This window comes from Diadema setosum, chromosome 17 (assembly GCF_964275005.1).
Source record: "Diadema setosum chromosome 17, eeDiaSeto1, whole genome shotgun sequence".
Taxonomy (NCBI): domain Eukaryota; kingdom Metazoa; phylum Echinodermata; class Echinoidea; order Diadematoida; family Diadematidae; genus Diadema; species Diadema setosum.
This window is the reverse complement of record NC_092701.1, coordinates 18,111,091-18,126,746: the sequence shown is the minus strand read 5'-3', so window position 1 is coordinate 18,126,746 and position 15,656 is coordinate 18,111,091. Positions and strand designations below refer to the sequence as shown.

The following is a 15,656-nucleotide window of genomic DNA, read 5'->3' as shown; positions in this document are numbered from 1 at the left end:
AAATGTATGATGTTTTACACCGTAAATGTATGATAATTTAGCCTTCGGGCTACTTCTTTGCATTTTTGTTTAATACAATTAACCATTATCAAATCCAATCAAAATAAAAGCTGCGTGGCATGCATGCACCTCTAAATCTAAAAATGTGGTACTTTTTCTTACGAATCCTGATCGAACTTTACTGATCATTGAAACTTCGTTGAATTTAGATTTGTTTGTATTCGTGTGTCACCCAAAACCTTGTTCGAAAATGATCTTCCCAGGGAGGTGAAAAGCCTCCTTTATGTTACACTCTATATTACAAACGGTGTTGGAGCTGCCACAAAAGGCGCCTCATGAGGCACCCCTTACACCTGTTCAGTGAGAGGTGCGGCACTGTCTCGGCAACCTCTTCAAGCAGGCGTACGTACAAGTACGTACCGTACGTGGCACCACATCGCGACCGTAAGTCTGTTTACCAAAGATGAGTGGCAGTGTCGATGTACCGAGCAGCGGTTCGTTGTAAACCCCCGAGACATTTGACCATGTTTGGTAAGTCTGAGAAGAGGTTTATGTATTTGCATATCGTCGTATGTCATCTTGGGAAAAGACGGAATAAGTTACGTTTTCCATTTGTGAGTTGTAACCCGTCAGATGAATCAGTTTTTAGACCATAACAACAACTTCAATTTACTGCAACGGGACTGGAGGCCTCGCTCGCCGGCCGAGCGCGCTGTTCTCTCCCGTCGGTCTAGCGTAGCGCCTGTAGAGACATTCACAACGCAGCTCTGCCTGCCTGCCCTTGCATGCCAGCAGCAGACTGAGGCGAGGCGTCTGTCACAACAATAGGGCTGTGGATGCGCTTGCTGATTTTCACATCTATTCTTGCGGTCTCTTTCGGCACTCGCCACTGCATGCACTGTATACTCCTTGTAAATGGCACTTCCCATGAAATTTCAATTTGACATACACGTAGAGTCTGCTAGCACTAGCCTTGCACAGACGGTTGATGTCTCGATTTGAGTGAAGCTGAAATGTAACTATTAGTATTACAGTTCGACCTTGATTATCCGGCCTCCTTTTTAATATCCGGAAATCTCTAGATCTATTATCCGGACGCGTTTACGCAGTGAAGGACTTTTTTTTTCATCCGAAAATTGAGAAAAAACAGTGACTTTCATGGATCTATGTCACTAATTTCATAAGATGTGCATGATATGTTTCTCAATATCTAATGAGGTAAAACATGTATGATTTTCACATAAAGATATAGGCCTACTTTATTTTTGTGAAGAAGGGACTACAATTTTGCGCAGGCTAGCATAGATTACACCACCGTTGCGGGGTACACTACCTGCCTAGCTGCCAGTGCACTGGGACGGCAGCTTGGACGGCAGCTATATACATTAACATTGTGTCTCCCATATCCGGATGAGCGCCGGTCCCGACATGGCTGGATAATCGAGGTCAAACTGTATTGTTACCCTTCTTCAATTCTCTAACGTTAATTGTTTGAGAGCATTTGAATAGTAGAATAACCTCTTGCTGTCAGTTGCTGTAAATGTGCTTTGTAAATGAAAATGGTTATACTGAAAAATACTAATGTTAGTAATAATCAAATGACAATGTACCAGTAACGTTAGGCCTATGAACGGTATAGTAGCATTGTCATCAGGACAGTTCCGAAACTGCCTACTTTTTTTGTTTTTCTCATTTGATGAACACAACTGGTGCATACTCTGCACTGACTGTTATAGACATGCTGTTAAATGAATACCATCTTTCACAACGCAATTAAAATTGACATTGTAATTTGTATGTATGCATTGTACACGTAGTTGATTACCCGGTACGGTACCAGTATTCTGTTTTTACTGTACAGGTTCATAAATGTAGTATCTTGTTTCATTAAACCTATATATCATTTATCTTGGACTGTCTTAATCTAGTTGACTATCTTGAGCCTCGATCAGTTCATATTTGTTTTCGTTTGCTTCATATCCATAGACACAAGCTTCTAATACAACTCCAAGTTTTCATCTGCAAGGAAGATTAGTTAAGTGTCTCTGCATGAATTTCAAACATGTCAGACTCGATGACTGAAGAAGGGCCTTATGCTAAACAGGAGGCAATGGATGCTAAAGTCACATGTGGCGTTTGTAGAGGGCGCTTCAAAGACCCTCGTCTGCTGCCATGCCTACACACCTTATGTTTAGAATGCTTGCAGAATCTCGAGACTCATGTAATGTTTTATAAAGACGATGGCAGCAGCGACTCAAGCTCCCTAAGCAGCATGCTGAGTAACCTAGGCAACAAAGCATCAGCCATCTTGTGCCCGACATGCGGCACAGAAGTGGAGATTCCGAAAGGAGGGGTGCAAGTCTTCCCGATCGATTATATGGCTCAGAGGATGTTGGTTCTCGATTCACTGAATCCCAACACCAACAATCTTATCTGTGACTTGTGTATGGACAACTCAAAGGCCATATCTCGCTGTGCGGAGTGCATGGTGAATGTCTGTGGGTTTTGTGCTCAGGCCCACAAGAGACAACGGAAAACTGCTAGCCATGATGTTGTGAGTCTTCACGAAGCTCAACGTCAAGGTGCAACAAACTTGCACTGCCCAGTTTCCTGCCCAAAGCACCCACAAGAGGAGCTAAAAATGTACTGTGAGACGTGCGACCAGCCAGTCTGTCGTGAATGCTGCCTCATTGGGCATCGTGAGCATCTGGTGGAATACACGGAGGATGTTGCCAAACACCATGCCAGAGTTATCACAAACCTGGTGTCCCGACTGCAGCCGCACATACAAGCCATCATGGCTGGCCGGGCGGCCTCGGCTCACCTGGAGTGCATGATCAAGGAACGGGGAGAGCAGGTCAAGTGTGAGATTGACCACTACTACGACACCCTGATCCAATCCATGCAGACGCATCGTCAGACGCTGCTTATGCAGGTCAGTCAAGTGTGCGACAGCCGCGTCAAGTCGCTGCAGTCGCAACGCATCCAGCTGCAGCAGATTCTCAACGACATGGAGCACTGCAGTCAGCTGGCTTCGAGAGCTCTCGCTGACAGCAACAATAAGGAGCTGATGTCCATCAAACCATTCATTTCTCAGAGACTCTGCCAGTTGAACCGCATATCTTACCAGAGCACCCCCAAGGGTGAGGCAACCTTGCAGTTCAAGCCCAGGGTGATGGCTAAAGTTGTCAATGGGATGGAAGTCCCTGGCATTGTCGACACGAAGATGGCTGATCCAGGGAAGAGCTATGCCAAAGGTGATGGTGAGTGAAGCCATTTAAAAATGTCACTGTTAATGAGATTGACATTATGAACACAGATATAGGAGACATGTGACATCGGTATTAGAGTCAGTTTGAGATATCCCTTCTACATTCTGCAAAAAATAGCTTGTTCCCTCAACTGGCATTAAGTCTATTAATTGATAGTCATACATAGCATTAGCATGTTGTGTAAGAGTGGCACAAAGTATCTAAATGAAACTCTTAACAGTGTAGTTTTGATGAGAGAAAAAAACTGTAATTTTCTTGCTCATATTTGTTCCTAAGCCCAGGAAGACATGAGTAAACAATGCAGATTTGAGTGTTCTGCCTATTGACCTTGTGACTGTGCATGACCGGAAATGTAACACAGGCTGCGGTCAGGCAGCTGTACAAATAAATTTAGCTATCATGAGTCAGACCCACTTCCTGGAGAGAGCTATTGATATGAGAGCTCTGCCTCACAAGATGTAATTTGTATTTTAAATGTTTCATTATGTTGTATGTTACCCACCCCTATGTCTCCAGGTATTCGCCGATCCTACTTAGGCCAAGAGACAGGCATCACTGTGGTCCTCCAAGATTCCATGGAGCAGACATACCGGAATGGAGCTGACGAGATCACTGCTGAACTGGCTACCAAGGAGGGCAGGACAAGGTCAGACTTATCTCTCTTTTACTTCTAGCTGAAGCTATTGTTTCCTTCCTTTTATTGTTGTTCAGGATTGTTCTTCTTAATGAGTCACCTCACCATAAACAAGTGAGTTATTCCCCCCCCCCCCCTTGTCATCTCCTGAATTGAATACTTGCCCAAATACCCCATTTAGGAAAGTAAAAAAGTCTTTTGTAATGCTTTGCCCCTTCATTTCTAGCAATTATTCGTGTTCTCCATTTATAGTTGCATAGAGCTTACCTTTCAGTTGCTTGCACATACGTACAGTTGTGTTGTACATATCTTTCATTTCTTTTTGCCAGCAGAAGTTGCCATTTTGTTTTGTTATTCTTTTGATAATTTTGGCTACATTAATTGTGAAATTTAGAGAAATGGCTGTACTTGGTTTTAAGATGTTGTAGAATTGTTGCTTTGTTGCTTCTGGCTGATGCTCATGTACAGGTGCAGACTAGACCTCATCCTACCAATGCCTACAGTGTACTGTCTAGGAATCGTTTAAAAGGGTCTCTAAAGGTGGTGGTGGTGTGGGGGGGGGGGGGGATTCTACACACAAAAACCATATGATGTGTATGTTTGAAATGTTTACTAGATATTTGATGTGCTTATGGCTTTCCCATTCTTTTAACAATAAACCGAGGCTTTGGTTTTCATTTCTTAGTATTAAATTGCCTGAACATTTCAGGGGATTTTTGAGTTAAGTTCAAGTCAAGATGTCCATTTTGGAGAAAGGCACTGTGAATATGTGTGTATCCTGAATCTAGACCATTTATACATGTAGCTTAAAAGTGTAAAATTTTGTAATTTGAGACGTGTAAAACAATCTTGTAAGTGGTTTTATATGCGAATGACAGCCAAAGTGATGGAATATTCTAAGAATTACAATATTCATCTTGAGGAGAAAAATTAGTGATTTCCCATCATAACATACAATTGTATATGACATACAGTGATGTTTGTGTTAAATGAGAGACAATATTTATTGCCAGTGGTGAATTTTGCAAATACAGACTTGTTTCAGACAACTTGCACAATTTGCCATAAAAAACATGTGAAATGTACTGTGTACTGTATTAAACCTATATTGTATGATCCTTTCTTATCAAGTATTATCCAAAGTACTGTAAATATTATACATGATGGGATCATACAATCAGTGCCAGAATGCAAGCACAATGTACAGTATTCAGCTTGATGTGAGTTTTGTCTATAGATGTGTTTGGCATGTCTTTGTGTTGTGTGTATTGCTGTGTTATTCTCAGAGATTTTACTTTGGTTCCAAATGGGTCATTTTCAAGTGTTGACAAAGTATTATCCTGCCATTTTCTCTCCCTATGAGTGTATTGAAATAGCAACATTTTATACCATTACACAACTACGACAAGACAGACAATGTATTGCGCACATTAGGCATGCTTAGATTATTTTGATGATATATATCAGTGATGTTGAAATAAGTTAGTTTTTCATGTTCTTGTTATAAAATTGTAATACTTAGAAGATTATTGTTAGCCAGTGCAGATCTCCACACCTAGACCCCGTTTACAGTGCGGGGCTGGGCTCGGCCTCAATTGCGCGGCCGAGCCTCGCAATTTTGTCCGTTTACACTGCTGGGCTCGGCTGCGCTTTTAATTCAAACCTTTCAATATTTTGTCGTAGTGGCGCTCTGCTTGTAAACAAACGCAATTTGGTATAGCCTGGTTTTCAGACCCTTTGCCAACTGGATTCCGTGGTGACGAAGTCGCCGTTCGGGCGAAGGCCTTTGCCGAAGGAAAGATCCTTTGCAGGACAAAACCACTTTAAACTATACTAGTTTTCCGCGTTGAGGGGGTTAATATCGTGAATAGCGAAATAGTACGGGCAGAGGGTCTGGAAGCCAGACTAAAATTGGCCGCACATTTGGCCCAGTTTGCGTTTACACCAAGAAGAGGCTGGGCTCGGCCGCGGCCGAGCCACGGCCGAGACCACCTCCAGCTCATAGCGAGGCCAAATGTGAGGCCAATTTTGGCCTCGCATTTGGCCTTTTGCGCGTTTGCACTAAAGCGGGGCTGGGCTCGGCCGCGGCTCGGCCACGGCCGAGCCTCGCACTGTAAACGGGGTCCTAATGGTGTTTACAGTTTAGAACACATTTTACATTGTAAATGCACTTTATGCTACATGCTGCTATTACACTAAAAATATTACATCTTTGGCAAGGGAATTGTGTAAAATTGGAAGCAAGTTAGAAGACATCTGGCAGTCAACATTCTTTTGAATAGGTGATGGTTAAAAAAAAAAAAAACACCCAAATTCAACTTTTTTTTTCCCCTTTTTGTGAGAAAGACTTCATATCAGTCCTCTCTTTCCAGTCCATATCAGATATAGGTCAAGAAATTGACACAAATGTCTTTGACAGCTTTTATTTTGTTGCTATCCTTTTTTTGTGTGTGTTGCTGTTCTGATTTGTTTTCAGCACATTTTGCACCATTTTTCTTTGCTGTTTTGCATGTGTTCTGATTGATTTTGTTGCTCCTCCCAGGCCCTTCAACTGTAAGGTGTTTGACAACAGGGATGGGACGTACCAGGTGACCTACACACCCAAACATCTCGGTGCACACTTTTTGCACATCTTCGCCAACGGGAGTCACATTAGGGCATGTGTTTTAATTTGTCTTCTCTTTTCTCTCTGTACTCTACCTCCAAAATGGAAAGATGTTTTGAAGAGTGCCATTGGAATAAAAGCAGCTCATCAGTGATGTTGGATAATTACATCAAGAATGTGAACGTCATTTGAAAATGAAATCACATGACATCGCTTCCTATCACCTAACATATTTAGGACAAGGGGATGTGGCATCTTTTCAATATCACCTATACAAAACTGTTTTGCAAAGAAAGACCAACTTGACATTTTCTTTGAATTCCTATGAAGGTATTGTTTTAAATCCTTGAATGTGATGGAAGTTTTACTCTTGATAAATCCCATTTATAGTCATAACATTTTCTTTTTGGGGATACTTTTCCATTTCACTGTTCAGTTTCTTTTCATCTTTATATACCGGTACAGAGTGTCATTTGTCTTCATCATTATCAATTGCTGGCTGAAGAAATATGACATGTGAAATCAAAGCTTTTAGTAAGCAGGCCTTGATGAAAAGTACAATGTGTACTAAAAAACAGTGAAAATGATAACGCTCAGCTACATTTGTTTAACATTTGAGGAATACTACTCAGTAGACCTTTCAGCTGATTCGCCAAATTTTTAATGACATGGAACTCATTGGATGCTACGTGATTTAATTCCCTGGTTTTCAAATGGTCTTCTCTATCATTTGTCTTGAGATGCTACAAAACAATGGTATGATGCTTTCATTCTCTGGGTTATTTCCAAAACATCTTTCTTCACAGGGGGATTTTTTGTTGAATTGTTAACAGAATTGGAGTGTGTGGCCATTTTTTTTTTTCTTGTTGACCAGTATGAACCTCTTATTACCAAAGTGCGAAGACTAAACTGTGAAATGTTTTGCCATTTCCTCAAGTCTTTTAAAACTTGATAAAATACTACTTGTTCATGATGGAATATTGAGTTTTTTTGCCATCAATATAAACCTCTTAACAAACATCTGACATAGTGCATGTTGCAATGTACCAGTGTGAGTTTACCCTGTATCTTTCAGTGACTTCCTTTTCTGCAAGTGAAAAATATGCAGTGTAGTTTGTACTTTATTGTAATACTACAGTTTAGACACCTCCCAAAGTAGAGTGTATGTGATACAAATCCAAATGTGAGTGTATGAATCCTGGAAATCACCAGTGTGTGAACACTGTACCAGTCTTTACACTTTTATTTCACCTACAGTTGAAAGAAAACCATAACAAAAATAAGATTTTAAAGGTCTTCAGTAGTTGATATATCTGACCTGTCATTATTATCTTTTTTTTTTTTCCTTTTTTACACATAGATTTGTTTGAATGAGAAAAATTGATGCTAGTCATGTCACTTCTTTATTGGATTTCATTGTTACCTTTGTAGTCAACTTATATTTAGAATAGTTAGTTATGTATGTGATCCCCACCCTCTTCTCCCTGTCATGAGAAATTACATTTTATATTTGTCCCTCTCTGTCCTTAATGGTAGTTTATTGAAGTTTCTTGAAGTGAGACTGACTTGTTTACAAATGCCTGAAGTTTAATGATGCAAAGCGTGTTGACAGTCTTTTCTTTTCTTTCAGATCACAATAGTAAATGTTGACTAACTTTAATACAAATAGTGATGGTGGATTGCACAATTTTGTCCTCCAACTGACTGCCACTGCCTTTTCTTTTTAACAAGAACAAATTGAACCGATGTTTTGTGTACATTATTCTTTGCATGAAGAGATATGCACATGACCCAGCTTGTGGGAATATATGACATGTACTATTTTCAGACGTGACAGTCCTCCAGTATTATATACAAGCATGTTTATGAATTTGTCTCTTCCAGAGAAGTCAGAATCTTATTGTAAAATGGTAGAGAGAGTATGTTCCATTTACTTTATATTCTACTTTCTATTCTATCTTTATCATCCCCATTTATTATGGACAGTGTGGTATTGATTATGTTTGCAAATGTGGCTAAAGTCAGAGTGTGCTGTTTTGATGGTTACCACAGGGAAGCCCCTTCGGCATTATGGTGAAGGCGGGACGGCAGGACCACACTGGAGTCTGGCACTGCTGTTCATTCTGCTCAAGCGAGGGCAGCAAAGAGGCAACTTGTGCCTGTGGTGGTATAATGCCCGGTATGTACGATGACATTGTGTTTGGAAGACAGAATTCTTTAAAACCCAGCCATTCCACTGTTTAAATTTTGTTTCTGAAGCTTTTAGTTTGTTTAATAGATGGACTGATGTTGCAACTGTGATTAAGGTGTTTACAACCCTTGGAAAGGTCATATTATTGATGTTAGCCTCAAAAAGTCCTTGAATTTTCATATTGATTGTGGAAAGACCTTGTAATGTGTTCATATTTTTGCATTCCTGTAAAACAAACTGCACTATGCTTTACAGGGCACTGCAATTCTTCATTTTTTTGTTATTTGTTTTTTAATGGAGACCAAATTTGTGTTTTGAAAAAATGTGTAGTTGCATCTCTCTATCTTAAACCCCTCCTTTTTCTCTTGAGAGTTTGGCAGCAAAAAAAAAAAAAAAAAAAAAAAAAAAAAAAAAAAAAAAAAATTGAAACTCTAAAGAATATACTTAATCCTAGGACTGTCCTTGATAAATCCGTGAATGTCAACTCTCCACAAATGTACAGCTGTCAAGATACAGTATGATTCGTGCCAATGTTCTATCAGGATGCTCTGTGGCTATGTATTGAAAAAAAAAAATCGTACTAAAGTTGTTTGGGATTAGACAAAAGGAGCCCCAGTGTCTGAGTAACAAGAAAGTCATATCATAGCTCTAAATTTAATCTGCATGGTCCATTTTATAGAGTACTACTTGTACCAATAGCTGATACCATCAACTGTGAAGTCCTGTACTTGCAATAATGTCTCATTTTAACTTCAAAATGGAAAGAAAATCTATCGTGGTACATAAGGCAAAGCTTATATGCCTCATGTCAAAGGGAGTATTATAAAGATGCCTGCATGATAACCAATTCACACAACATAAATTCAATTATTCAAATTCATCAGTTGCAATAAATTCAATGTTTAGAGTACATTGCAAATATTACAATAGCTAAATATCAACGTTGTGGAAAGAATACCTCTCTGCAGTCATAACATATTTGATCGTTTGTCTTTTAAAGTCAAGTAATTCAAAAATTCTCTTGATAAGTATTGTACACGAGTGTGCAAACCTGGCTCTCAAGAAGGTGAAAGTCTAGTAATCATTGCTTCCTGTGCTGAAATCAGAGGAGTTGAAGAGCTGCTGCTGTTGTTGCTGAAACTTTGCTCTTGTATCACTGTTTAAAAAGTTGTGTTTTGTTGACATTACCAGGAGTGATATCCATGTATCTGTGACAACAATTCACATGGACTAGTCATAATTCTTTGTCACATTTGCAGGGGGCTTCAAGGGATGCGGCCACAGCCATGCTGGTCATCCAGGACGGTGGCATTGGTCGTGCTGTGCTGCGACCGATAAGGATGGTGACTGCGAGGCCGCTCACACCATCTCCACCAATCTGCTCAACACTGTACGCAGCCGACTGCAGAGCACCAGCTCTGGATCCAGCGACAAGTCCTCGCGGTCTGGGGATGGGCCTCTGAAGTTTGTGGACAGACCTGCAGTCAACCGCAAGCCTGCCAGCAAAGTCAAGACCATATCCCTTTAGAAAGTGAGCAAGAAAGCACTCTGATGCATAAAAAGTCCTGAGCAAGTGCAAGTAGGGATACAGAGAGCCAAAGAAAGCTTGGCTGTCAGCTTATCAGAGCTGTGCAAAATATTTATTTTTGACATTGTGTTTGCATGAAATTGATCATGTCTTATTTTTTGATAGATGTCGCTGATTATTTTGCCCACAGTTCATCATATTTCTGTGTCCAGAGTGTGCTTCAATACCTTGAAAAATCAACAAAAACAAAAAAACTGAATGTAAGAATTACTGGTATGCATTGTATGTTTGGATTCCTGTGAGTGCACTTTCTTATGTACATCTATGCTCACAGTAACAATTACCCGAGTTAAATGTGTGCGAAATTACAACAAGTTGTTTTCACAAGAAAAATTCAGTGCGTGTCTGTTTTAAGTATAGTAGAGATTGAATTTGTATTCTTCCATGTGTAATTTGTGAATTAACATTATATATTTTTCTTTTCTGCTACTTACAGACCTTGTATTACAATTAATATTTTTTGTATCAGATCATTTGTAATGGAGATTGAGAGGGGGAGGAGGATAGCAGATGTGATGTTAATTATGAAATGAATATTATGTTGCCTAGCTTTTGTACAAGTTTACTATGGGATGGTCACCCTCTGAGAATGAAGGGCTGAAATTATCTAATGTAGCATACATATTATGAATATTATCACTTGTTGCTGGTGCTTCACTTTTCAGGTTAGGTCTTGTATATAAATAGGTTTCTATCTTAACCCATTGAGGACGGGCTGATTTTGCTGCAACAAGCATTTCCCATAGACACTTGCCTGAGTACATGTATACACCGGACTCGTCCTCAACAGTTTAAGCTATCTCTTCCAAGTTATGCAATATTACTCATTCTAGGCATGCAATCTTGTCACCAAGCAGCTGCAAAGGTGAATCAAAGAAATATGCTCATACTGCCAGCAAAGACTTCAGTCATAGAGGGTATTCATTAGTGTAGCTTGCAATGAGCCTAGTGGCAATTGAGAATGATAATAGTGGTATGGATCCTGGGCAGAAGATTTTTGTTCCCAAAGAATGTAATGTTGATTATTAACACCAAAGATTTTCATTCCCATGCATGCTTATGCACTATTTTGAATGGATAGTTACTAATTTGATATCTTCTACACAATATGTATGGTACTACTTGTATATATCCCATCTGTTTTGTTTTCAGATGCATGTTGAATCATGTGCTTACAGTTGGTTGCACTGAGTTGTTGTACCATATTTTTGTCAGCCTGTTGCTTTGCATACCATCAAAAGACTGTGCCAGAAAAAGCTTTGATACATAGGTGATGCTTACCTAAATGCTTGATGTCAAGTTCCAGGATATTTTTATCACATGAAATGTTATAACAATCTTGAGAGGTGACTGAACTAATTCTGATGCATTTCACACAGAAAAAGGTAATACATGTATGTGCAATCTCATTTTTGGTCTTGTTGCTGAACAGGTTGAAATGCTTGTCACCACACGATCTTCTGGAAAGATCTTCTTGTAACAATTCAACTTCAATTTCAATTTCAATTTCATTTTATTCAAGACCAAACAAACATATATCAAGATTACATTCAAATGAATCACTGGTAAACTTTCAGTGGATACAATATACATAATGTCAATTCTGTACTGAATTCTTTTGACTGTATTGAGAAATATTGTATGCGGCAACTGTACACGGTGTGCGTATTGATTGCAAAATAAGTTCCTAAGGATGACTGATAGATACAAATATTGAGTTCTCTAAACACATCCAATGGCTGTTTTGCACCAAGACATCAGTCACAGATTAGCCATCATTTGCGAAAGATGACAACTCATCGTCAAAACTGTCACAGGTAAATACAACAAGTTGATGTGTTTAGAGAACTCAATATTTGAACTGTATGTGTAGTTTCCATTTGGTATAGAAAATATACACCATTATTCATTGCACTATTGATATGATGTCCCTGTGTTTTTACTGTTACCAAAGCTTCTTGCAAATTATTTTACCATGACATGTTATAAAATGTATTATAGAATGGGTAGCGAGAATCCTGCCATCTCATTGGTCGAGAGCTATGTGTTTATTTATACTGGCCGCACGCTGAGTCACAGTGGTAAACATGTTATCGCGCACTTGTCGCAAGAGTACGCGCACTTGTAACAAAGATTCGAGCATTAAGCAAGCGTTCGCGCACTCAGTACGAGATGCCTATTGGCTAAAACAACCATACATCAGTTTTTACTGATGCACGGTTAACCATGCGTCCAGTAAAAACTGATGCATAGTTTTTTTGGCTCTCGTTTATGGCAAGCCAAAAGGAAATGCATCCAGCAAATTTGTCATCGCGTAACACAATAGAAAAATGGGGTTTTGGCAAGAAAATTACCCATTCTATAAAACAGATGACGCACATGTCTTTTCATGCGTCAGTTGGAATATAGTGTGCATGTGGTAACTATGGAATTTAGCCTAAACCCACTCGGCTTCGCCTCATGGGTTAAGCATTCCATAGTTACCTTATGCACACAATTCCGACTGATGCACTCAGACCTGTGTGTCATTTGTATACTGTACACAGTATGTACCAGGAAACCATGTTATTACAGTTTAGTTGGGAGCATGAGCTGTTCCTCAATTCACATGGTTCTTAACATCCAAATGCTCTAAACTATGGATGTGTTGGTCTACCAGGTATATATTTGCAAATACTGCAATGTGTGCATGGTAAAAACAGTATGGTATTGCACGGTATTGTATTCTATCGTATAGTTTTGGTTGAGACCTGATTTCAGGTTTCTAACATTTTTTTGTGAGATAATGAGAAACCTCTTATGAAATATGAAAGAGCATGTAATTCTATGAGGAATTCGATGTTTATTTGATGTTAATTGGTTTTGAAATGGCTGAGATATCAAAAAAAAAAAGAGCGATTCTGATAAAGTGTGGGACCCACACTTTATTACGATCGCTTTGTTTTACTTTGTTTTTGGATGTTCCAGTCATTCCAAACCCGATTTTCATCAAATAAACTTTGAATTTTTTTCAAAATGGTATGCGCTGTACTATATCATAAGTGTTTTCTTGGTATCTTGCAAAAAGTTAAAAGCCCAATTTTTATCTCCACAAATACTGTACCATCCCTTTAAATACTGGAGCTATTATTTGACTGCATATGAAAAATAATTTTGTCATGCCATGAGGCAAAACTTAAGGTAAAATGTTCCCCAGTCTGTTAAGAAGGAGTAAAATTTTGTAAGTACAACAGTGAAACTTTGATCAAAATCTGATGAAAATTAAAGAAGTTATGAAATTGTAGTTTTGCTAATTTCTGCAAAACATTTCCCATTGGTTGTGTACAAAAAGAAGAAAGAAAAGAAAATACGAAATGCATTTCTGTATTCAAAGTGTAAAGCCTGATGTTATTCCTGGTCAAATAACATCAAAATAATGATCATTTAGATTTATCTGGACTTAAGACTGAGGCATAATTCACATTTGAATGAAAAACTGGAAATTTAGATATTGAATGTACAGTGTACAAACTATGGCAAGTTGTGAGGGGATGACATCATCACTTCACTATTTGCATATTCATATTGACTGTACAAGAACTGCTTCCCGAAAAATTAGCAAAATCTCAAAGTGTCATATCTTTCTTACCTGTCATCATATTCTGATCAATTTTTCATTGTTGTGCTAGATACACTAGTGCTTGAAGAGTGGAGGTTGTGGAAGGTCTCTCCAAATGGTTGGCTCATTTGCATATGATGTAATTATGCAGATGTCTTTTAACATGTGGGCATTACCAACCACAGCAACAATGAGCAAGCAACCATTATGCAATCACTATAAAACTACTATTGTTGGTTCAGATGCTAACACAGAAGAGTAGCGAAGTGTGTGAAGCATTCTTCCATGGTGTGTAATGAATCGTACGAGAAGGCTTTGTTGGACAATCAAATTGCCTCTCCAATATGTTACCCAAATGGATTCTTGTTTTATTTTTGTATGTTTGAAGATTCCACAAATCATCACACATGATTTAATCACAACCAGGCCATTTTAAATGCAAGTCCATTGATATTGCTTTGGATCTGAAGAACTTCTCTTGTAAAAAGAAGTGCATTGTTTTCACAGTGAGAAGGTCGTCATGAATTGTTCACATGGTATGAAATGAAGCTCCTTTCACTCCATATAACAGTACATACATGAATTTATTTATTACTTTTATTCAGCATATGAAAGAATTTGTTGTACATACAAGTATAAAATGATTTTTTGGCTTTTATTCAGTGTACGAATTTGTACACATACAGATGAACTCCCAAGGTGTAGCCATATATACAACCGTTGGATGGTAAAGAGAACAGGAGGGATTTGATGCACAAAGTTGGACTGCCACATTTCTGTACACCATACTCCACAATGACTAAACAGTACAAGTAATAACATTTCACCCTTTCGGTCGCATCTCAAAAGGTCAAATGTTGAGGTAAAGAGCACTGTAACAAATGGGATTCTCTCCTTTGACATGCTGTGAAGGCTTCATTTTGGGGGTCAGACAGATATAGGTTTAGATAGGACATCACTCGACTATCTGAAAATTAATTCCTAGAAATTATTTTCACCAAAATTTGAGAAACAAGGTCTTGTCACCCCAGGAACAATTCATTGTTTTATCACCTCAACAGAGCTATTACTTGTTTGTTGATCATTCTGTTCTGAACCAGGAAACTTCAGCAATAAGCCTCCCTCACAATATTCACTTGAAAAAAAGGTATTATCTGTGTCATCATCATCATTACCATCATCAACATCAACATTGACATCGACATGAACATGAACATCAACAAACGTAAACATCAACATCATCATCATCATTCTCTACAGAATCAGGGAGGACAAGTTTAGAGTCGAGGCTCCTGGACAGTGTTTTTTGCAGGACAACACAAAACCCACATTCTGACTTACTGTGGGGCAAGTGACAAAGTAGCACACTTGCCACTAATTTGTCTAGCATTGCACATCTGTTTGGTTACCACTGACAGATGCTACAATCTTTCAATTAATGCCGTGACTTCAAAGAGAGGAAGGTGATAACTTGAATGTGTAGCCTTTCAGAAACTCCTGCCTACTTCAACTGAAGCATGGTCAAAGTTTTGCAGGTTCACACTACTATGGAACCTCCTTATAAAGAGGTTACAAAACCCTTAAATATAATGAGGGGATATTGCAAGTCTCAACTCTTTCTTTGTTTTTGAACACTGATGTAATGAGAAACCTGATGTAAAAAGATAACTCATGGATTTTAGGTTTTTGTTATGACAAGATTTCTCTGTATTTATTCATAAGAAACATGGCGTAGCAGCAATTTAGAGTAGCAATGGTGATGAGTTAA

General features: G+C 38.8%; 1 protein-coding gene across 1 annotated transcript; it reads left to right on the top strand.

Annotated features, from left to right (window-relative positions):
- Positions 1-417: 417 nt before the first annotated feature.
- LOC140240887 (E3 ubiquitin-protein ligase TRIM45-like) lies at positions 418-10,448 on the top strand. The gene is made up of 6 exons (XM_072320666.1): positions 418-531; positions 1,987-3,263; positions 3,789-3,918; positions 6,449-6,563; positions 8,564-8,690; positions 9,962-10,448. Exons 2-6 carry the CDS (start codon positions 2,063-2,065, stop codon positions 10,228-10,230), a joined length of 1,842 nt encoding a protein of 613 aa, XP_072176767.1. The 5' UTR covers positions 418-531; positions 1,987-2,062; the 3' UTR covers positions 10,231-10,448.
- The last annotated feature ends 5,208 nt before the right edge of the window (positions 10,449-15,656 follow it).